Genomic DNA, 24,944 nt, shown 5'->3' on the forward strand with positions numbered 1-24,944 from the left:
AAGCAAAGCAAAGCAAAGCAAAGCAAAGCAAAGCAAAGCAAAGCAAAACAAAACAGAAAACAACATTCCTAACTGCTAAGGCCCAAGGTGGAAACACTGAGATCAGAAACCAGGCAACTATCTGCTGCTTTATGTGGAGGCTTCTGGAAGAATCATCATCCCTGACCTCAAGCTGTACTACAGAGCAATAGTGATAAAAACAACTTGGTTTTGGTACAGAGACAGGCAGGAAGATCAATGGAATAGAATTGAAGACCCAGAAATGAACCCACACACCTATGGTCACTTGATCTTTGACAAAGGAGCTAAAACTGTCCAGTGGAAAAAGGACAGCATTTTCAACAAATGGTGATGGTTCAACTGGAGGACAGCATGTAGAAGAATGAAAATTGATCCATTCTTATCCCCTTGTACAAAGCTCAAGTCTAAGTGGATAAAGGACCTCCACATAAAACCAGATACACTGAAACTAATAGAAGAGAAGGTGGGGAAGAGCCTTGAATACTTGGGAAAGTTACTGAACAGAACACCAACGGCATATGCTCTAAGATCAAGAATTGACAAATGGGACTTCATAAAATTGCAAAGTTTCTGTAAGGCAAAGGACACTGTCAATAGGACAAATCGACAACCAACAAATTGGGAAAAGATCTTTACCAATCCTACATCTGATAGAGGGCTAATATCCAATATATACAAAGAACTCAAGAAATTAGACTCCAGACAACCAAATAACCCTATTAAAAAATGGGGTATAGAGCTTAACAAAGAATTTTCAATGGAGGAAACTCGAATGGCCGAGAAGCACCTAAAGAAATGTTCAGTATCCTTAGTCGTCAGGGAAATGCAAATCAAAACAACCCTGAGATTCTATCTCACACCAGTCAGAATGGCTAAGATTAAAAACTCAGGTGATAGTAGATGCTGGCGAGGGTGTGGAGAAAGAGGAACACTCCTCCATTGTTGGTGGGACTGCAAGATGGTGCAACCACTTTGGAAATCAGTCTGGTGGTTCCTCAGAAAATTGGACATAGCATTACCTGAGGATCCAGCTATACCACTCCTAGGCATATACCCAGAAGATGCTCGAACATATAACAAGGGCATATGCTCAACTATGTTCATAGCAGCCTTATTTATAATAGCCAGGAGCTGGAAAGAACCCAGATGTCCTTCAACTGAGGAATGGATTCAAAAAATGTGGTATATACACAATGGAGTATTACTCAGCTCTTAAAAACAATGAATTCGAGAGGTTCCTAGGTAAATGGATGGAACTAGAAATTATCATCCTGAGTGAAGTAAGCCAATCACAAAAGAACACACATGGTATTCACTCACTGATTATTGGATATTAGTCCAGAACCTTGAAATGCCCAAGATGCAACTCACAGGCCACATGAAGCTCATGAAGAAGGAAGACCAAGTGGGGGTGATTCGGTCCTTCTTAGAAGGAGCAACAAAATACTCGAGGGAGCAAATATGGAGACAAAGTGAGGGACAGAAACTGAAGGAGGGGCCGTCTGAAGACCATTCCACCTGAGTATCCATCCCATGTACAGTCACCAAAGGTAGATGCTGATGTGGAAGTCAGGAAGTGCATGCTGATAAGAGCCTGATATGGATGTCTCCTCAGAGGTCTTCAAGAGTCTGACATATTCAGAGGCAGATGCTCACAACTAGCCATTGAACTGATAATGGGGTTCCCAATGGAGGAGTCAGAGTGAAGGCCATTGGAGCTGAAAGGGTTTGTGGCACCATGAGGAAAGCAACAATACCAACCAACCACAGCTCCCAGGGTCTAAACCACCAGCCTGGGAGCACTTAGGGAGGGATCCAGGGCTTCAGCTGAATACGTAAGAGTGGAGGGCCCTGCTGGGCATAGGTGGAAGAAGAGATCCTTGACCTCATGAAGGCTGGACGCCCCAGTGGGTGGGAATTTTGAGGGTGGGGAGGTGGGAGTAGGGAGGTAGGTAGGGGTTACATCTGCAGAGAAGGAGGAGGAGGGGTGAGGGGATAGGGGGTTCCTGGGTGGGTGGGGGATGGGGTAAGGGGACAACATATGAAATGTAAATAAAACATCCAATAAAAAAAAAAGAATACATGTGGCAGTCAGACATACGAATGTGGTGACTAGCACGAATCCTACTCTACAGAAACCAGGTCCTCAGCACTGGAGCACTTAAATGCTGTGGTGAGACCAAAGTTTTAGCCTTGTTCACATAGCTCAAAATCTGTTTCATGAAAAGTATTTTGTAACATGCAGTGAACTTTAAAAACCATACAATAAACACACAAACACATGGTATCAGTTACACAGCAGGCTCAAAATGAATCTTTAAAAGACAATTTGGATAAAAAAATAATGTAAGACATTCAACACAGAATTTTTGATACATATGACTTTAGAAGTCTATTCTTTTTCCTTTGTAAGGAATTATCATGTTTTTAAAAAATAGATTAAATTATTTTATTCTGAGGGGAGTGATCTAAACTAGTTCCCTTTCTTTGTTATGTAACAATCACTGTAGTTGTTCCCTTAGACCAGCTTTCCCCCTTTATTTGGGGAAGAGGCTAAATTTGTACCTATACAAATTAAGTTTCCCTTTTAAACTTTTTGTAACTGAAGTCAAATTCCAGATAGTAACAAACAGCTGTCCTAGTCTAGAAAAAATTCCTGAACTAAGAAAATGCCTTAGTTCTAGACTAGGATTTTTTTTTTCTAAACTGTGGTACTGAAGACTGAATTTAGGGCCTCATACATACTATAGAAGTGCTCTACCATTGAGTTACATCTCCAGCCTTCCTCAAATTGGCCTTGAACTTGCTCTTCTCCTGGATGAGCTGAGATGACAGGCCTGTGACATGGTCCCAGCTAGCTGGGCCTGTAAAACTCAGTCTTACTTCACACACTATGCTCTTCATCCTTCCCATTTGCTATCCAAGACTCACCCTGCCATTCCAATGGTTATGTATCAGGAAAAAGGACCTGGCTGAAGCTAACGGATCTCTGTAGAAACTTTTTTCTTTCTGTACGTGGCCACAGCAGAATTTGACAGGCCAAATACTGGTCAGTGAGTTCACTGAAGACAATAAAGGAAAACATAAACGGCTCCTTTTAACTTTCCATTCAGGAGAGACACCCCTCTTCTAACTCTTTTCTTCAAAATTTCATGAAAAACAAAATTAGGATAACAGGGATTACTAAGATGACCATGATTTACCATTGAAGCTGATCGACTATTTGTAACAAGGCTTGATCCTCCATAGTTTGAATTGAGGTTTCCAATTGGTGCATTATGGGATGGTCCCAGCAGACTGTGTATATCACTGTGGCTAGTAGGCAGACTGGTAGAAGGTCCAACTGCATGGTTCCGTAGCACATGGATAGCATCATCCAGCCTGTCTAAACGGTCTTCCATTCGAGACTGCTGTAAGGATTGAAAACAACACGGGGGAAGGGGAGAAGTTACCAGTAGTGTATCTACTTAATTTACTAGGCTGTTACATCTTCTATTCAGGAATATATGGAAGGCAGCAAGTGCAATGCAGTATCAACTAGTTTCAAAACCAACTACCTGAACTTCAAATCAACAATAAAAAAGGCAGCTCTCCTCAGACTATGATGAATTTTCAAAACTGCAGATCCAAGTCATTGCTTTAGAAAACAAGTTATTCCTTTTAGCTTCTATAATACTTGAAGTCTTCCATGTCAATACTCAATTACAGCTGATAGGAAGGGAGAAACTGTACAATGGTCTCCGAAATTTGTCAATTTGGGGAAAGGCAATTAAATCTATTGCGTTTAAGTTTTAGGTGAGTAGAACACACCTATCTTCAATGGTGTACACATCCAGATAAGCTTTTTAACAAAACTGAAGGAAAGACATCCACTACCCATGGGCCACACATGCTTTATATACAAACACATTAGAATTTTGAAAACCAAAAGCACATGCTAGTACAGCTCTAAAAGGAAGTCATTATAAACAAGACAAAAGTCTACGTCTACGCACTGCTACAAGAGCTGCAATGCTCATTGTTGAATTTTTTTGAAAGATACTGGAGTCTGTACAGCTTGATAATTTTAAATGAATAAGGGACGTATAAGTAATTTAAACACACAAAAAAAGGCACCATCTAAATGAAATAGTACCTCACAGACATCCTTTAAGAAGGACATTGCATCTTGCAAATGCTCGTGAAGTTGCTGCTCAACTCGATTTTTCTGGCAAAGTCAAGACAGAACAGGAGGCAAAGCACAGGTTAAGATTAACTCCAACAGAGTCGAGGAAACAGCTGATGTGCTTGTTGGCACAACCTGTTAGTAAAGTTAATGCAGAGATCTGCAGGACCTACTGGTACTGAGTTCTGAAAAGGTTGAGATGTAATAGGGACTCACAAGGTTAGCATCTAAACAGCGCACGCTGCTTGGGTTTGCTTGCAAAATATGTGAGAAGACAACTTTCCATCAACTTAAAATATTTTGTTAGGCACAGAAAAAGAGTGTTTCTGTTTGGAACATAAAATTGCTGAATGATAACGTGACTTATAACTTCACCAGGTCACACTCATTTGCTTATTTTTATTATATTTTGTGATTCTGGGTTACAAATGTAAACACAACAAAGCAACAGTAGTAAACATTCCCTCACAGATTCTTTTACCTTGGAGTACTAGAGCCAAGAAGGCCCCTCTACTGTCCTGTCTGTCTGTCTGTCTGTCGGGCAACGTTATACTGTGTGATTTGTCAATTTTTATTACAAGAAAATATCAGAAACACTTCAATAATAATAATACATTAATGTAAAAGTCTAATATAAATATAATAAAAATCATTATGAAACACTGGACTTGATTTTTAAGTGTCTTCTTTGGGTAAATTTCTTCTTACATATATATATATAAACATTGATAGTATAGAAAAATAAAATCATATTTTTCAAAGAAACAAAAATCCTTCATACTCCTTTAATTCCAGTTGCTTGGATAAATCTAATCTCCCAAAAAGCAGATGGCAATAAGGATACCAAAATGTCGTATTGTCTTCTAAATTGGGTCATGTGCCATCAAAGAATTCGTATGTAATGGTACCCTACCACTTCTTCACATTTACATAAGATTTAGTAACAACAAGAAAATTACTAACAACAACAGCAGCAGCAGCAGCAGCAGCAACAACAACAACAACAAAATCCTTCTGTACTATAAAGCAAAATTCTATAACAGCTGTAAAGAGCAGTGGAATGTTCTTACCAGGGAGTGAAGTGAGTTTTCATAGCTTGGGGATGAAGGAGCTTGCCCTCCAGCTCTGGGCCACTGACTGGTGCCTGTCAGACCAAAAAGCATTTACAAGTATGGATTAACTCTGTGTCATAGTGATGTTAAGGAAAGGGTAAAGATAGTCAGTAATCATAAATAATGAAAACCTTGTTTACCCTTCAGCATATTATTATCAGCTTATAAGCAAAAACACTGGACAATTCTTTTCATTATTAATATGCCAATTTACTAAACTGAGTAAACAGAAAAAAACACCTGTAGAACATACTTTCATGCTTATATATTCTTTAGACTTTATCTACACACATGTACATCTTTGAAAATGTACAGCCTTTTAAAAAATGTTTGCTTTCCCAGCATGGCTTTAGTCTTTGATAAATGATGACATTAATATTATCTGTTTCTCTGTACCATAATTTGCTTAACTACCTACATCTCATAACTGGCTTTTTCTTTTCCCCATTTCAGACAGGATCTCACTATGTAGCCTTGGGTGTTTTGAAACTCACAAAGAGATTCAACTGCCTCTACCTCCCAAGTGCTGGGATTAAAGGTATGTGCCACCATGCTCTGGCTGGGTTTCCAACGAGTAGCAATGCTACTGTGATTATTGTTACAATGTATATAACTGTCTTTTCCCTTTGGGGAGAACATTTCCAAATGAAGTAGCACTTTTCAACTTAAAGAGTATACACATGTTCATGTGTATCTTCTGATAGTGCACATATGAAGCAGTTTTAAAGGTTAAAATAAAATGCACTGGGTGCACCTAAAAAAATTTTAGGTGGGGAGATATCATAAGCTAAAGACTCCAAATTATTGAACCAAAAATATTTCAATCATTTTATTCCAATGTTCTTCCAACTCCTTATGTGATTAGTCTGTGGCAGAAGTAAGATTATCGTATCAGGTGTTCTAAAATGTTTGAAGACAGGACAGTCAGTAGGTACAGAAACACTTTGCGAAGCAAGCAGTTTCTATGGATCCTCCTCATGAGCTTAGCTTTGAGGATGCAGAGGAAGCACTGCATCAATCACTTGAGAAATCTGCACCCAGAAGATGGTATGTGCATGTTGGGAACTGAGCCAGGGACTCAAACATGTTAGGTAAATGTTCTATCACTCATTAACTGTTTATTTCCTACCTATTTTTAGATAGTGATATAAACAAACCATGCAAATATCTACCTCTAAAATACCACCAATTTATATGTGTGTGTGTGTATATATATATACTATTTAAGCTTATATATATTTATACACACACACACACATATATATAACATATTTAAACTTACTTTGTTGTTGGTATTATTGTTATCAACTGGGCTATCCACATTATTATTATTACTGCTGTTGCTGCTGTTGATATAGACTGAGCTATCCACTGTTACAACACAAGGTTAAAATAGAATATTACCAGGGTTAAATCAGTGACAGATACCTCTTTGAACTTCATACAAATTCTGAGCTGCACTTCATGATCAAAGGTTCTATAACTATACTAGTAACCTAATATTTTATGTTTTTGTTACAAATGGGATAACATACAGTTATATAAGACAAAGCTAGCTCAGAATTAGCATCAATCATCTGGTAAAATTGAGAGTACAAGCATTTAGTGGAGGCTGGGAATGTAGCTTAGTGGTAGAATGCTTGCCTAGAAGGTGCAAGTCCATGCAGACAGGAGCCTGATATAGCTGTCTCCTTAGAGGTCTGCCAGAGCCTGTCATATACAGAGGTGGATGCTGGCAGCTAACCATTGAACTGATTGTGGGTTCCCAATAAAAAAGTTAGAGAGAAGACTGAAGGAGCTGAAGGGGTTTGAGGCCCCATGGGGAGAACAACAATACCAACCAACCAGAGCTCCCAGGGTCTAAAACACCAGCCTGGGAGCACAAAGGGAGGGACCTATGACTCCAGCTGTATATGTAGGGGAGGATGGTCTGGCATAGGTGGGAGAGGAGGTCCTTGGTCCTGTGAAGGCTGGACACCCCAGTGTGGGGGAATTCAAGGGCAGGAAGGTGGGTGGGGGCACATCCTCATAGAAGCAGGGGGAGGGGGGATGGGATGGGAGTTTGGGGGGGTGGAATGGGGAAAGGGGATAACATCTGAAATGTAACTAAAATATCCAATAAAAAAATCATGAAAAAAAAAAAAAGAATGTGCAAGTACCCGAGTTTGATCCCTATTATGAGGTACAGACAAAAATAAAAGAAACAACTACTTTTATCTTAATCTGTTTTATAAAGATGATCTTAAGAGATATGAAAGTATGTCACCAAGCTTTCTTGGGATGTCTTTCTTGGGATGGAACATTAATACCATCTCTTTCTGTATACAGATTCATAATGTAATAATAATAATAATAATAATAAAACAGAAAATATATAAAAATCTTGGCAGTCTTAGAGCACTTGTGCCTTATTAGCTATGAATGAGACTTCTGAGTGGGGTGGGAATCAGATTCTAGATACAGACCATAATGTTAGCTAGCATGCATCTGATACTAGATAGAGCTGTAGCTTCATTTCTTTGTAAAATTAGCATGAGGTAAAAGATACAGGTTAAATTTAGAATCAGACTGGTGCCTCTAGCATGTAATTACCAACTGTCGCACACAGGAGAATAGAGGAAATGATGTAGAGGAGCTGCAAGTCTTGGTGTGACTTAGATTAGGCTGCGTCCCTGCCTGAGTGCATCACTTTGTGTTTGGTGTTGGACATGTCCACAAGGAGACCACATACTTTGTGGGAAACAATTTCTTTCATTGTGCTGTGGTTGTTTGTTTACTAACTAGCCACTCTAAACTATAGCTCTTAGTTTTGAAGAATTATAAAGAATTCACTTGTTAAAATTTATTCAACATTTAAAAGCAGCAAGCTAGTAGTGAGCAGGGTGGGAGCTGAATTATTTCTGGGAATAATCTAAATGTACGCAGTGTCTCCGATCTGCTCTGACTCTCACCAGGGCTTAGGAAGTAGAACTGGTTCATAAACGAAGAGAATGACCACTTCCTTCTGTGTTGCTCAGGGTACTTCTAGGCTTTAGTTCATTTATTAGTTCTCTCTCTCTTGTTTCTGAGACAATGTCTTACTATGTACCCATGGGTGGCTTGGAACTTGCTAGTAGACCAGGCTGGCCTCAAACTCATAGAGATCCACCTGCCTTCTGCCTCCTGAGTGCTGGGATAAAGAGGTATACAACTTGTGGCTCCAGTTATTTCTCTTACTCCAGCCCCCCAATAGTTTCTCTTTGTAACCTCACCCTAAACTCAAGTCTTCATGGGCCTCCACCCTCCCTAGCAGAGTCCCAATCCTCACAGTTTACCACAGCATACCCAGCCATCCTCTCTGTACATGACTACAAGAGGAGGCAGGTACTTTTTCATCTCCAGATCTGTACTGTGCTCTTCCCTTTATACTCACAAAAGCCACTTTCCTCTTATTAAATTTTACTTCATGAAACCCATGTCCTAACATGACCACAACTCAGTGTCAGTGGCTTTAGTTTTATTTTCTCATCTTAACTGGAAACTTGCTGAAGTATGGCAAATATTTTACACTGGGTATGTTCACAGATGACATACACAACGTAATGTTTTGATTAAACTAACAAACTTAGACTCAACTTTTACTGTGAGGTTCTGAGAACTGTCACCAGGTTCTAACATTACAGACACTCCCCATCTATATTCCATATGAAGGTAAAGAAAGTCAAGGAATGTTGTGCTTGCCTGCCTCCCAAGCATAACTGAACATACTTGCCTAACATAAATGTTGTGCCACTTCCAAACTGTAGTAGGCACAGCCATTTCTCTTTCACTTTGTTGCCAAAGTCCTGAGTTTGTTCAAGGGGATGAAGGGTGGGCCTGTCCTGTCTGAATACCACAACAAGATAATTCTATCCCAACTCTGAATAAATCCCAATACCTAAAATAAACATGTCAGCTCTATTGCAGATGGAGGTAACTGAGGCAGGCTCAGTGCTGGCCAATGAAATATGAGATAAGTCTATAAGAGAGGCTTCTGGAAAAGATTTCTTAAAAGACAAGAGAAAAAAACGCCCCCCCCCCCCGATACTGTTTGTGATGTCTCAAAGCTGTCAGAAGGATCTGCTAGGAGACAGAGCAGGAACTCTGATATGCAGCCTTATAGCTACCCTGCTATGGGTTTCTTGTCACTTAAGAACAAATGTTCACAGGCCTTTAAGCCTAGCACCTGGGAGCCTGAGGCAGGCAGATCTCAAAGTTTGAGGCCATCTTGGTCTTCATCACAGGTTCCAGCCCAGCCATTAGTACAATGTCTCAGAAGCTTACTCATAAAAATACATAAAAATGTATGCTCCTGGTTTGGAAAGTTCTGGAGGAAGATGAGGTGGATTTATTCAAGAATGACAGCCATGAAGCTGCCTGTGGATCTATGCTGATAGATCCTGTGATGAATCTGGTTGCTGGACATAGGGAACAGGGCTAACTGGAGATGACTTACTCATTCCAGATAACAGATCAAGGCCACATAAGGTACAAAGCAATCTCTACAGCCAGGAGCTCTGGTTTGCTGTTTCCTTTCCTTTTGACTTTGAATGTTTATCTTCTAGTGCTTTTCCTGTCACCCTGTCTCTGCTCTTTCATGGTGTGGTTATTCACGGAAACAAGGGAAGTAGAGACAAGTACCCTAGACAGAGAAGCAGGAGATGCGCCTTTATAAATACTCTAATTTATAGTGTTTCAGCAGCATCACGTGAAAACAGTTCTCTATTTATTTTAAGATTTATTTTTTATGTATATGAGTACACCATTGCTGTCTTCAGACACACCAGAAGAGAGCATCAGATTCCATCACAGATGGTTGTGAACCACCATGTGGTTGGTGGGAATTGAACTCAGGACCTCCAGAAGAGCAGTCGGTGCTTGTAACCGCTGAGCCATCTCTTCTGCCCCCCAAAACAGTTGTCTATGACTGCTGAATTCAAAGGAGTCAAAGGATTATACAACCAACAGTCTACATTTTGATCAGTTATTTGAGTTACAGGAAAAAAGAGTATCATCAGCTAAGCCTCACTTACCAATGGAAGAGACCTCAGATTTGACTTACCATTCTCAGTTTCACTCATGCCTTCTTAGAGGCTGAGCCCCTGGCTCCTCTCCCATGATTAGTACGTACAGTAAAGCAGACAGGTCATATAACAAAGTGTAAAAACAGGCTGGGGCAAAAACTATGCTCAGAATTTTGGTAAAACAGTGCCAAGATAGTGAGCAGGGCTGAGTTCCATCACTCTCTCTGTAACTTCAGCTCTGTCACACAACTCTAAGTCAATGGGTCTTTCATCATCTTGCCTATGTGAGCAACAGCTGCTTAGCATTTACTAGACAGCTGAAGCCATGATGTCTGAAAACGTGGCACAGTCTGCTACTAGCCGGAAGCAGCTGCCGCAGCTCAGCATGCTCATCCTGGAATGTGATGAGTAGACATGGGCTAACACAAAGCACAGGTGGCAGCAAAAGCTGTGATTTCAAGAAATCCAGTACAAGGCTGCCTCTAACTGTGGCCAGACTGGGAAAGCGGAGCTGCTGCTGAGGGTGACTGGCAAGGCAGGGAATGTGGTGATCCCACTCACTTGTGTAGTAACATCTCTGTTTCAAAACAAACATTTTTCTTCAGCAAGTCCAACCCCTCCAAAGTTGCTTAGAAAAATATGGGTAAAGTTTTAAGATTATTGCTTGAAAGATATTTTCATATAACTTTACTTAATCCTAATACAAAATATTATCATTTGTAATTATAGTATCTCAACAGATTCATCCCACAGGATAGTTCTACAACTTGTCAAAATTAATGTTAAAAATCAGGAGAAAGGCAGCTTCCCTAATGCTGCTCACCCAGCATTATCATCCCCTGATAAGTTTTCATATAAAAATGTGAAATAATGATCTAGTAGTCCTAAAGGCTGTTTGTTTGTTTGTTTCTTTGTTTGTTTTGGGTCAGGGTTTCTCAGTGTAGCCCTGGCTGTCCTGGAACCAGGATGGCCCTGAACTCAGAGATCTGCCCGCCTTTGCCTGGGTTTAAAGGCGTATGTTACCACTACCCAGCTACAATCGTTATTGGAAACCAACACAGATTATTTAGAAAACCTAGGAAGATACACTTAAGTAATTCAAGATGAGCAAAGATTTCTTCAAATTATATCAAAGTCAGAATATTTTTCATAATTTAAAGAGAATTTTATTGACTCAGAAATATTTCTAAGTAGAAGACTTACACATGTTATGAATAACAGAGAAACCCACCTGTGAGAGGTGAAGGAGATCCCACTGGTGTTGATGGGTTTGATGGAAAACTACTGCTTGTGTGGTCAGGAGAATAAATCTAACCAGAAAATAAGAGACACATATGCATCAGAATACAACAGCAGCAAAAACCAAACCTGCTCATGGTGCTGTTCTGTGATCTTAGACAAACCACCCAAGGCTCACAGTGACAACACTTTTCATCAAACTATATACTGTTTTCTAACTAGAGACCAAAGGAGCTTCCGTTTTTAAACTAATTATTTACATAATTTCAAATGTGAAAGGAATAACACAGGTATTTCTTTATTTTTGATTTTTTGTTTGTTTGTTTGTTTCAAAGACAGACCTTCCCAAGACATCTAATTTTTTTTTTTAAATTATTGTGGTTGGAAAGTTTCTAATTATCAGCAGAATATCAAGATGTGAGATTGAGTATGGCTGTACCTCTGCAATCACCAACACTTGGGAGGCAGAGGCAGAAGGAACACAAGTTCAAAGCCAGCCTGGGCTAAATAGCAAGCTACAAGCCATGGAGAGTTCTCCTCATACCTGTGACTAGTACTTGGAAGGCAGAGGTGAGATTGTAACTTTAAGGCCAATCTGGGCTACATATTCAGTGTCAGTTCTGCTCATACTGAGGTAAATCTTTATCTCAAAAACAAACAAACAAACAAACAAACAAATACCCCAAAAACCCAAGCTATTATAAAGATAACATATCTGAAAAGTAGACTATATTTAACAAATATATTATCTAAAGTAATATAAAACAATAATCTCACAAAAATACTTTAAAAAAAAATGGGGGCTTTTAGGTTGTTTTGTTCTAGGTATTGTGAGTCAGGGTCTATGTTAGTAATCAGGATCCTGATAGGCTCAGACAGTCCTTGAATTTGTAATCCTTTGTGATCCTTTTGACCTAGCCTGAAAGTTCTGGAGCTGAAGGTATATTCTACCAAGCCTGGTCTTTATGCATTAAAATGGTCTCTAAGTATGGCATGGTACCTCACGACTTTAACTGTAGCACTTGGAAGAGGCACGTGGATCTCTGTGAGTTCAAGGCAAGGCTTGTCTGCATATTGAGTTCCAGGACAGCCAAAGCTACACATAGAGACCCTGTCTTAGATGATCCCACCTCTTCTAGCACTCTACCCCCACTCCTTGCCCAAAAAACTAAAAAACAAAAAGCAAAACCAAAACTTAGAAACCAACCAAACAAAAAGTCTTCCAAACAAAGTCTTTGTAGTGCTGGTTCACGTCTTTGATCCCAGCACTTGGGAGGCAGTGGCAGATGGATCTCTGAGTTTGAGGTCAGCCTGGTCTAGAGTTAAGTTCCAGGATAGTACAGCCAGGGCTACTCAGGGAAACCCTGTCTGGGAAGTGAGGGAGGGAAGGAACGAGGAAGAAGGGAGAGGAGGGGAGTGTGTGTGTGTGCGCGCGCCTTTGAAAAAGTGTTTTATGTACTCCTTTCTAAAAAGCTAACCAAAGAAGATATAATAGTTACCCCTTAGTCTTTTGAAAAGTTACTTGTCTGCTTTAGCTCCAACGAATATATATTGTGAAAATTAATTTTTCACTCAAAGGACACTAAAACTTTTTCAAACATGTCTCAACATCTTTATCATTATCAATCACTGTTTCTTATCTTCAGGAATCAAATGAACCTTTTATGAGCAACCAGTGCTCACTCATAAAGTATATAATACAACATTGATCAGGGAGGTACAGATAGGTGAGAAAATATTCACAAAACCAACCACACTCATGGATTCGTTTGCCTTGCTGGCCATTACTCCTTACCATGAGAATCCACCTGGCAGCCTGCTGCTCCTCTGTGCTTCTGTCTCTTACTTTCAAGAACTGCCTAGCCCTAGTGACTACTGTGCTAATAATGACATGGAATAGTAGAAATGGAGAGCCTGTGCTAGGAATTACCACTGGACTGAGTTCTGGGCCTCAGGTTTACCTATGTTCTATCGCTTCTACTCTCCAGCTCCCTTAAAGGTTTCCCCAGAGTCCTACGTACCCTTTCTCCTCTAGTCACCTGCAGTGTCACGCTTGGTGATGACGTTCTTCCTTTTACACATGGTGGTGAGTAACTCCTGAACTCACTCACACTGTCTCTGGCCTCACACTGGCTGCTGTCTTCTCCACGTGGACAAGCTGAGTAGGTCACATCTGAACTTTGAGTCACCACTTTGTTTCCTATCCTCTTCACCGTTTCTCTTCTATTTCTTTATTTTGGCTTGTGCTCCCCCTTTTCTTTGGCCCCCCAGTCTTCTCTCTGTACACACCAATATTCATAATTTTCAGTTTCTGGGATAAGTACATATCATTCTCACACTGCTTTAAATCTGTGTATGTATGTGTGTGGAGGCCAGAGGACAACCTCAGGTGTGCTTCTTCAGGAGTTGTCCATCTTATTTTTGAGACAGGACCTCTCACTGGCCTGACTCTCACTCTCTGGCCTGACTCTCTCTCTCTCTCACTGGCCTGACTCTCTCTCTCTCACCGGCCTGACTCTCTCTCACTGGCCTGACTCTCTCTCTCTCACTGGCTTGACTCTCTCTCTGGCCTGACTCTCTCACTGGCCTGAATCTCTCTCTCACTGGCCTGACTCTCTCTCTCTCTCTCACTGGCCTGACTCTCTCTCTCTCTCTCACTGGCCTGACTCTCTCTCACTGGCCTGACTCACACACTCCCCCCCACCGCCTCTCTGGCCAAGCCCTGGGGATCCATGTTTGTTTTCCCAGTGTTGAGATTTTAATAAGTGATAAACTGAAATTTAATATAATCATCAGTAAAAAAATTCTTTAAATAATAAAATTTATCTTAGTATTTAGGTAATGAGGATCATAAGACAGAAAAAAGAAAACAAAGGAGCTTGTTATAGATGACTTCACTCCAAATCCACAATATGGCATAAACTTTGTCTTGAGGTTCTGTGATTGCTGAGATTTAATGTTAATGTTCTAGGCAAAGGCTTTCTCGGGTGTGAATAGACTGTCAATTCTTCAGCTCTGCCCTTTCAATGAAGCAATCCCTAAGTATGTCAAATGCTGGTTAGAGTTCCTCTATGAGAAAGCGAGCACACATGTGGGAGGAAGAGTGGCACAGCAATACCTTCTGGTGGCGGATCACCTCACCAGTCTGTATCTCTGCAGGCTCATTCCATCACCAAAACAACTCAATCACATTATTTCATAAAAATAATTGTGATTACTTTAGAAATCCTAAATGACAGGCTTTTTTTTTTTTTTTTTTTTTTTTTTTTGGCAAAGACCATTCTAAATGAAGATTTCTTTCTCTATTTTCTGGTCTTAAGGGACTCCAATATTGGTATTTAAAGAAGAAAAAAGTCATGTTAAAAATGGAGGTGGTGGTAGCTTAAGAGTCTAGGGCAGGAACAAAGTCAGAGCTCATTTTACATGCAGCCCACAGGCACTCATAGTTAAATGGCCAATGATAAATAATTCCCAGTACCTTCTGCCAGACTTAAATGATAATATTCCTCATTTTACTGCAACAAATGAGACTCCTCCTCCTATCAGTCATGGTCTATTCCAATCAGTAGGGTGCCAATAAAGCCAGAGGCTAATGAAAAGAGCTTCAGACAAAAAGAAACAATGGAGAGTTCCAGCCCCAGCCCTGGAACTGAGGGTCCAAGGTTTTAAACATTGAAGCTTTTGGACATTTCAGTTCATCTTTATTATGCTAATGTCATTGAGTCTAAGGAACAAAGAAACTTATTTCATGAATAAGTATCTAAACGTCAACTTCCCTGGATTTTCTTTTCTTTTATTAGAGACTACTGACCATTTAACTATCTAGATTAAAACACACACATTCTCTCTTTCTTCTTCCCTCCCTACTTCATAGAAATCAAAACATAAATTATTACAAAGAAGTCTGATATAATCAACAAAGTTAAACAGTCCTCTCGTTTGATCTCTTCTAAATTAAAGACTGAATGTTTTGATATGGTATTAGGCACTGAAATAAACCAGATGTTTCTTCCTCCATATAACTCTCCATGGGCACAGTCTTAAAGGGTGATTGTCTGGCAAATGTTCAGGGACACACAGATTTTTTCCTTTCCTTCTATCTACCCACGTCTATTATCTAAACTAGTGCACAATCCACGGGGCTTTGGGGACTTTGTGTAAATACCTTCATGTACAATTCTCTTTCTTGCTATCCTGAGATTAAGACCACAATTATCCAGGCTTAAACCTAAAATAAAAGAACCTTTGCAAACGCATTATCTGGCCTTACATGTTTAATCACGCAGCATTCTGTGTGTTCTTTAAAACCTAAACTGAAGAACAAAGGTTGTACCCTCTGGTGTTTCACACATGAAAGACCTTCTAAGGCAACTAGGGAACTAGAATTAACTTCTAATGACAACAGCAGTATTTTCCCATCAAAAATAGATGCTATTATTATATTAGCGATACCACATTCTAACCATTTGTAATACTTAACATAAAATTCTGATATGTATTCGGATTCTCAGATGTAATCCTCCTTAAGTTTCTTCCTCTTATTTCTCCTAATTCTTCCAATCACCAGACAACTTTTGTCTTTTTAGTACATTTTAAAAACTAAACATTATTAATGAGAATCTGAGTCTGTAAGGAAAGCTGAAGAAACAATGGTATTTGGAGAAGTAGGGGGAGGCTGAAGGGTTACGAAATGTGCACATGAGGGTCTGCAGTGATGGAGCAGATGGAATCCATCATTCTCAGCTATGACAGAAATGATTTATGGAATGACCTGGCTGTTCCCACTTAGTAACAACACAGGATGACAGAGATGAGTTTCCATGACAACCAAAGCCCACCCACTAGCTAGATTAAACATTTCTTCCTGGCTTCCACTCATAGTGAATTTGGATTTTTTTCTCCAAATGCCATCCTAGTTTGTCTAGCAGGCTGTTTACAGTATGGAAGAAAAATCAAGGCTGTCAGGGTAACTAAAGGAAGCTTGAAGGACCACTGAGAACATTACTGAGTCCTGGTTGCTCATGCCACAGTTTCTTTACAGACATTTCCTCAGGAAAAAAAAAAGATTCCCAAATGGAAGTTTTATTTTTAAAATTTGCTTAATATTAAGAGTCAAATGTCCTCTTAATATTTGCTTAATATTAAGAGTCAAAAGTACTTAAGAGTACTTGTCCCTTTACATGTGAATGAACTATCTGCTACTCAATCTTCTAAGATGAGCAGGCTGAGCACGGCATGACAATCAAATAGCCAAGAAAATTTCCTTCAGGGGGGAAAGAAGGTAGGGATAACTGTCTTTACTTATCTTGGACACCTCCAAGACAGTCCCGTCCCAAGAGTACAACTTCCTAGACACACAAAACAGTGGGGAGGGACAGTCTGAGGCTAGTTCTGTGAGGGTTCTATTGTATATGAGCTCTACCCTTGGTAGCTAGTGATCCCTAGGACAAACTACTTAAATCTTTTGAGCTCATGTTACTTAACCTTTAAACTAGTTCTCCCACATACAATGTAGGTATGATAATGCCAATCTTACAGGATTTTCTTGAGAATTAAACAAAACAGGGCACAACAATGCTCACTACAGTGCTGAGCAACTAGAAAGCACTCAGACCAGCACTGATCATTCTGTGGGTTTGTACCACCACCATTATTATGTATGTTCCAAAACTAATTCCAGCAAACATTTACTGGGCTCCACTGCGTGCAGGACTCTACTACGTGGTACAAGAGTTTGACTTGGCTTCATTTCTATAAACAAACAAACAAACAAACAAACAAACAAAACAAAACAAACCCCTCATACTTAACAGCTATAGAGAAAGGTTTCTTTCTTTAAGGGCTCAGCAGCTGCTCACTGCCAGTCACATATCAGAGGCCTGCTTTCTCTATCAATAGCAAATATTTAAGAAAGTTCACTGCACTTCAGACAAAATATAATTCTAAGAGACATACTGCTCAAGAAAAAACAGTCTAATGAAAAACTTTACAAGGCAAAAAGTCCAATTTGAATTTCAAGAATTAGATTTAAATCTTTTTCAATAATTAATAAATACTCTTCTCTCTTTTCTGGCCTTAGCATTCCAAATTAATTGTAACATTTTAAGAGTCAGATATGATAAACTGTAATTGTTGTCTTTATTGTCTTGATGTGATAAAGACTAGCTGTACCATATTATAAAATATCTTTGAATCAGTTTCATTCATTTTAGCACAAGTCTTTCAATGAGTCTGAGACCCACACCCTGGTTTTTGAGTGAACCAGCTGTAGCTATTGTTTTTTTCCAAAAACAAAACAAAACAAAAACAAAAAACCCTAAAATACAAATAAAAGTATTTCCTATCTTGTTAAAGCCCTTGTTAAGGCATTTCCTTCATATTAGATAAATTGGATTTTCTTTCTTGGTTCTCCTTGATTTATTTGAGTGGGCCACTAAGTATTTAAAATACACATTTCCCCAAATTCCTCTTTGTTTTACCTGTGTCTGTTTCATTCAAATGAAGACATATTTAAATTAAGTCACAAATATAGATTTTGTAGGTATGGAAAGGGAGGTTTTATCTTGAACTAATTAATGTTATCAATATAAACAAAAACCAGCTCTTCAATGAGTAATAATGTTGAAAATGTTCTAACTATGGCATTTACTGCTCACAAAACCTAAACCTTAGTTCATGAGTACAGAATCCATTCAGCAGAATATGTAAACCCAACACTTACAGATGCCAAGGCCTTCCCAAGTGCATCACCCGTCTGTGAGCTTCCAGCAGCGTTCCCTCTGGTTCCTGGATGGTTCAAATAGGTAAACAAATCATGGAGAGCAGCAGAAATGCTACTTTTTTTCCTTAAGCATGTACCTATTACCTCAAGGGTACCCTGACTTATGACCTCACATATCACAGTGAATCAGGAAACACTCTTATGTGCTGTATTTAACAATCTATAAAAATAAAGATGAGTTTCTTATTGGTTTTTAGTTTAATGGAACTTAAAGGTTAATTATCTTCTTTTATTTTCATTTAAACTAAATACTAAAACTTTTATTGAACAATATGGATTTCAACAAAACTCTAAAATTGAGATTAGGAAGTATTCCTAACCCAGAAGCTCACCTAGGATGCTATCTGACCCATTGATGGGAGGAGTATGTGAGGCGGCAACGTATGGCGAGCTGCTCGTGGTACCACGGTGGAAGCTGGACATCGGTGGAAGACTTGTGTTTATGTCTGTCGGCGACACTGAGTGTGGAGGATAACTCTAGGAAAAGGGGAAAAGAGACATGATCTTACTACCTGTGTTCTGAAGGCTGGGGACATTGCTTAGTACAGAGCACGTGCTCTTAGCTCTTAGTTTAGTTGCCCAGCGTGCAGGAAGGTTTTAGCTCTTAGCTGCATATCGCTCGCTCACTCAATCCATCTTTCCCCTGCTCTCCCTCCCCCCACATATATACAAATAATGAATAAACAGCATGCATTTTCTGAATATATGAATGTACAGTAGACAACTTGTATAAAAGGTTAAAATGAGCAAGACCCATGACTAAGCTAGCACCTAGTGTGGTAGGGTAGTCATACTGAAAACAGTCATCATAAAGTAAGCCTATCAAAATTTCAATGTTCAGAAGTTTTGGCATAATAAGTTTTTATACAAAGAGAAACCTATGAGGACAAAATATTATTTGATAGCTTACCAAGCGGTCATGTGAGTGAAGGCTGCCGTAACTACTGGACTGAGACATGTGAGAAGTGGAGGTCCCCAGAAGTCCACCAAAACCAGGCTGGCTCATCCCATTCGATGAACTCCAAAGGTCAGAAGAACTGTGGGTCCCATCTAAGATGAAAAGAAAAACAAATACAAAGTTTTTCTAGCCAGAATTTTTCTTTTGTTTATATATAAAAAAAATTCAAGGAGTAAAATGATGTGTGTTTTCAACTGTCCAGTTGCTGCAATCTAGAACTGTCTACAAAAAGCTAATTCAATGAGAGACTGTCTAGATCAGACCGGGTGGGGGCATGTCTGTGAGAAGTTTTCTTAATTGGGCTAATGGAATGTGAAAGATATCATCTTGTTGTCTATTCCCAGAACTATTTAAGAGTGAAATAAAGTGAGCTGAGAACGTGAGCACACACACTCACTTCCCTCTATCCTGGACAGTGATATCACAGTCTATTTACATTCCAACGTCTTTGATTTACCTGTTGTGATGGACTGCCACCTTTCTCTAGGTTGCTTTTTATCAGGGTATTTTATCACAGCAACAGAAACAAACCCCATACCTGCAGATATTATTCCACTCCTTTGACCTAAAATTCTATCAGTTTTTTTCCCTTCCTAGTCCCCAAATTACTATTTCAAAAGTTAACTTTTGTAGTAAGAAAAAAACCAGTTCAAACTGTAATAGATGGGTCATTATAACCCAGGTATATAAGTTGTCCTCAAAAGGCATATTTCATACCAAGAAAGTTTTAATAAACACTTGAAATCTGGGGACAAGCTTTACTTAACTTTTGATTAGATGTTCTACCAAAGGTCTTAACCCGTAATAGGCAACACACATCATATCACATTCTGAAAATGCGGACTGGAGAGGTTTCTCCCACAGCATACCTCGGTAAAAAGTGACTACATTATATAGTGAGGCTTCAGATGGGACAGCAGCAGTGACTTGACACTCACAGCACAGTTAAGAACCTACTACGTAACAATGGACTGCTTCCACATACATACTTCCCACAGTGCTGAACCACAGACCAAACAGAAATAATTTGTCAGACAGGAATTAGAGAAAACATAACACCTCTTCTTTCAACAGGTCTCGCTCAGATTTTTTACTTTTCCTGTTGGTAATACTATGTGTGATACAGAACTGGTATCCAAACCAGAAACCACTATTGCTTCTAGTTTTCATAATTTAAAATTCTAAAGTAAACTATGGCAGCTTTATTCATTTTTCTCAGTCAGTAGTTAGATGATTAATCCAAAGATTTGTTGGATAATTTAACTAAATTAAAATTAGCAGTGAATCCCCCTAGAACATTATATGGCTAATTTTTAACTGGCTACAGATAAACAAAACAAAACCAAAAGAAACCTTAGAAAAGCACTGTCTGAACTTTTGCACAGATACTCTTTTTTTTTTCTCATATTGTAATGGTAGCACGCTGAAAGCTCTAACAACTGTTTGGTAGTACTTACCTTGCATAAAGAAAGTGCTAGCAAACATACTGGTTGGTGGCTTAGGAGATGGGTAACTAGGAGATTCACGGTTGAAATCGTCAGAATTTGGGGACGGTGCATATACCTTAAAACAAAACAGGATAGTTAATTAAAATGTATTATATAAAATGAGATATATGTTTCATAAAAAACCTAAGAAGGTCTATATTATCTCTGTTAGTACATATCACAAACAGAAAGAAACTTAGGAAATCAAAGCAAATTCTGCTGTGAGGTTTTATTCTTAAATTTCAGGTACACTTCCAAGTCCACCATACCTTTGGAAAAAGGATTATTTAATTGTTAGGGCAGTAATAATTTCCTTTAGTGAGCATTTCCTTCAGATAAGGAAACTATGAATATTTTGAACTATCAAATGGCCAACATTCACAATCCTTAGGAAAACTAAATGGGTGTCCAAATAAATGGTGAATGAAATATGACCCAGCATCAGGACTACTGAACCTTAGAAGAAAAACAGCAACAACAAAAATAACAAGTAAAGTTATGTGCGAAGCCTGGCACAGCGACTAATGCATGTGCTCCCAGTAACTAGGAGGATAGAGGACCTCAATGCCGACCTTGTCAAAGGAGTGAGACTGTCTTAACATCAACTCTCCCAACAAAATGTCTTACAGCACCAATGGATTGTAAAAGTATACCAGGAGTAAGAAAGAAAGGAAAGGAAGTTAATTTTAGCAGTACAAGAAATTGATTTTGTTTTGTTAGGAGTATATCTATTACATTTCACTATAAAACAAAATTTAAATTTCACGTAGAGAAAGTTAACATTATCATTTGAAGAAATATACAAAACCATACATACTGTATGGTCATTGAGAATTTCTGGAATTATATAGAAGAAACTTAGCAACAGTTACCTCTTAGAAGTAGGAAAAAAGACTTTTAGTATATGATGTGTTTTAGCTTAACACAGCAGTAAGGGAAAGAGCTGGGGTTCAAAGCAAACAGCTTATTGGCAGGGCCTAGCAAACAAAGCCCTGGGGGGTTGGTACTGGTTCTTACACCAAGGTTACAGTGGGAGCAACTAAAAAAAATTACAAAAACTATCAATTATATATTCACAAGCTATCAAAATTTATTCTTCTTGAAAGACACTAACCATACAGATTCCTAGTCTTCCTGAGGCTAGAATTTCTCATCTGTCAGGTGCTCTATTCCTATACTTCAAAGAGGAAGATGAGATGAGGTAATGTCTATAATCAGATATTTAGCACAGTGCTTCTGAAAATGCAGTCAGTAGCCAGTGAGAAGTAGCTGACATACTATATTCCTACCACTCCAACAGAGGGCAGTACACTGTTCAGTATTGCCACTGGTCACTTTTCTAATGACATTTGTCACAGGTTTTGTGATAGTTGATTCTGCTCATAGAAGCATACAGCCTATTGTACATGAAAGAAGCAGACACCTGTGGTCTCTGATAAGTTTGGGGGAAGCTATGTTCTTTGAAATTATACACAAGGTCTTGACAGAGAGTGTGACACATGTATGTATTTAACATAATTTTCTAGTTTAAACCTACTTCATAGAAGATTGTATTAGGGGGCTGAAGGTGATGGCTCAGTAGTTAAAAGCAGGGGACTCAGGTTCTGTTCCCAGTACCCACATGGAAGCTCATAATGATCCATAATTCCAGTTCCAGAAGATTTAATACCCTCTTCTGGCCTCCATGGACAATAGGCATGAAGTAATGAACAAATGTATATACATCCAAAACACCCATACACATGATAAGAAGATAAAAAAATAACTTTAGAGGTATTTAAAAAAAGAGACCATGCTAGATTTAAGTGTGTGTGTGTGTGAGTGTGTGTGTGTGTATTTTAAAATTTTCAGGAAAAGAATCTAACTATATTCTTTTTCTTACGTTTCTTTTCAAAGCCTGGCACAGTGGTTCACATCTGTCATCTCAAGACTTGGAAGGCTGAAACAGGAAGACTTCCATAAATCCAAGGCTAGCTTTAGCTACATAGCAAATTCTAGGCTACTTTAGGCTACAGAGTGTGATCGATTTTAAATAAGTAAATTAGCAAGCAAGCAAGCAAGCAAGCAAGCAAGCAAGCAAGCAAGCAAGCTCAACAAAGTTTCAGTTCCTAATCTTAGCATAACTGGATGTCCTTTGCTCTTCTCTATATGGAACTCCCCAAAACAAAGCGAGTAAGCTTCCCAACAGAGAGTAAGCTTCTAGCTTTTGCTGGAAATACAAACCAGAATCAAATGTAGAAGACAGTATAAAAACATGCTTTTCATTACAAACCTGCTCTTACTACACAAATGGTCAAAAATAAGTCTCTATCTCAATTCTACTTAATAAACTTCTATTCAAGTTATAGCCTAAAATAAAATGTGAATCCAACACCTGAGCATTAGAAAAAAAAATCCAGTTTTGATGTGTCACTTCATGCAACAAAAAGATGTATATTATTTATCATCTTAAATTTCAAAATGATTTGCTGATTTATATTTGTCTTTGGTACCTACAGCAACTTGTATGCCAGATATGATGTTCTTATGATTCAAAACATCTTATAAATTTGCTTTTATGATAACAACAAAGAGAAATATCTATTTCAAGTCACAAACTTGTGCTAAATTAATAATAATGGCTATCGTATAAAAGAGGAAAGTAAGGTAAACCAAGCAGAGGAAACATGTACATACTGACCTGCACTCAGAGGCTCTGAAGGGAAGGGGAAAATGAGGGTGAGACCTCATATTAAAGGCAAAGTTTTTTTTTTAGAGAAAAATTTCTGTACACAGATTTTGGAAATAAAAGTTTTACAAGATAAAGCTGAACAGAATGGCACACACCTTTAATCCCAATGCTGAGTCTGAGGCCAGCCTGGTCTACAGAACAGGTTCCAGGATAGCCAGGGGTATACAGAGAAACTCTGTCTTGAAAAAACAAACCAAAATCCCCAACACTCCCTTCCCCCCAAAAGAAAATTTTACAAATGAAGATGGTAAGTAAAACTCTAAGCATCTCTATTGTTTACACACTAGCACAAGTTCAGGTTTTCATGATAGAAAGTTTGCAAACCGTGGCTCTCAAAGGCCCTCTGGCACCATTCTAACTTTGCTTTTGGTATCTCAGCCATGGCTTGCAAAACACAGATGCAGAGCTATGAACCGGCAGTTGTGCCAGTCTCAGTTCAGATCAAAGCACAACTGATGTGGTCAGGGAGTTTATTAGCTCCAGATGTGGGGAACAGCCAGCCAAGTCTAGAAAAAGAGCAAGTCTTCCCTGTCACAATCAGTACTGCTACAAATTAAAACCAGGCTGCTTATATCATCCAATCACCTGTACACAGATGTCAATTTCTTTTATTCTGGTTAATGATACATTTAAATCTCAAGGATGCTTCTGTACCACAACAAACAATCTTAAGAGACAGGAGTGAGTACTTACACTTTAAGATGATTAAAATCTACCAGAAGTCAAACTATTTTAAAGATATTAGAGGAAAAGACAACTAGATATTTTAAGATGTTCTGCTTAATTTCTAGACAAGAATTTGCTTAGAGTTCTAGCTTCAGTTTCAGAAAGCCAGGCATGGCCAGCTATTGCAGAAATGCCATTCTGCCTTTAAGGAAGGTGTAAAGGCACTATTTGTGGTATTTGCTCAACAGCCACTCCTAAGTCAGACCACAACTGATATGGTACCATGCTTCTTTTTCATCATCAAGTCTGACTGAAAGGAACAAACTCTTAACAATATCTTGAATGTTCTCATACTATGTAACCCAGGGTAATTAAAAAATAAAAAGACAGTTTAGCACACTTCAAGGATATTTACAGTAGTGACTATGCAATTATGTTCAGTATATTTTACTTCATGCAACCAACTGTAGCAAATTTGGCAAAGACAGATTCCTCCTGACCTTGGATGCTTCAGTTTAGACATATGAATGACCCTCAAATTTGGTGCAGAGAACTCTGGAGCTCTAAAGTTTGAGGCATTGTGCACGACATCTTTTTTTCAACGCACCCTTTTTGTAATTAATATTCAGAACAGCACTGTACAACAAGGAAGCATAATAAATGTGGTAACTAGTGAGAAAAGATGCAAAACTATCCTTCCCTCCCTCCCTCCCTCCCTCCCTCCCTCCGGCGGGGGGCGGGG

General features: G+C 38.9%; 1 protein-coding gene across 9 annotated transcripts in view; it reads right to left on the reverse strand.

Moving 5' to 3' along the window:
* Tcf12 (transcription factor 12) overlaps positions 1-24,944 on the reverse strand; it is a 267,077-nt gene that overhangs the window by 23,052 nt on the left and 219,081 nt on the right. For 4 of the 9 annotated variants that reach the window (XM_028771364.1, XM_028771366.1, XM_028771371.1 and 1 more), the window contains 8 exons: positions 20,776-20,881; positions 19,271-19,410; positions 18,693-18,837; positions 18,301-18,365; positions 11,572-11,650; positions 5,257-5,330; positions 4,157-4,228; positions 3,225-3,431 (listed from right to left, as the gene is read on the reverse strand). In XM_028771364.1, coding sequence (XP_028627197.1) covers positions 3,225-3,431; positions 4,157-4,228; positions 5,257-5,330; positions 11,572-11,650; positions 18,301-18,365; positions 18,693-18,837; positions 19,271-19,410; positions 20,776-20,881 — 888 coding nt within the window. The remainder of the gene's footprint in view (positions 1-3,224; positions 3,432-4,156; positions 4,229-5,256; positions 5,331-11,571; positions 11,651-18,300; positions 18,366-18,692; positions 18,838-19,270; positions 19,411-20,775; positions 20,882-24,944) is intronic. The other 5 variants (XM_028771367.1, XM_028771372.1, XM_028771368.1 and 2 more) reach the window with 3 other exon arrangements.

This window comes from Grammomys surdaster, unplaced genomic scaffold, assembly GCF_004785775.1.
Source record: "Grammomys surdaster isolate TR1022 unplaced genomic scaffold, NIH_TR_1.0 206, whole genome shotgun sequence".
NCBI classification, from domain to species: Eukaryota; Metazoa; Chordata; class Mammalia; order Rodentia; family Muridae; genus Grammomys; species Grammomys surdaster.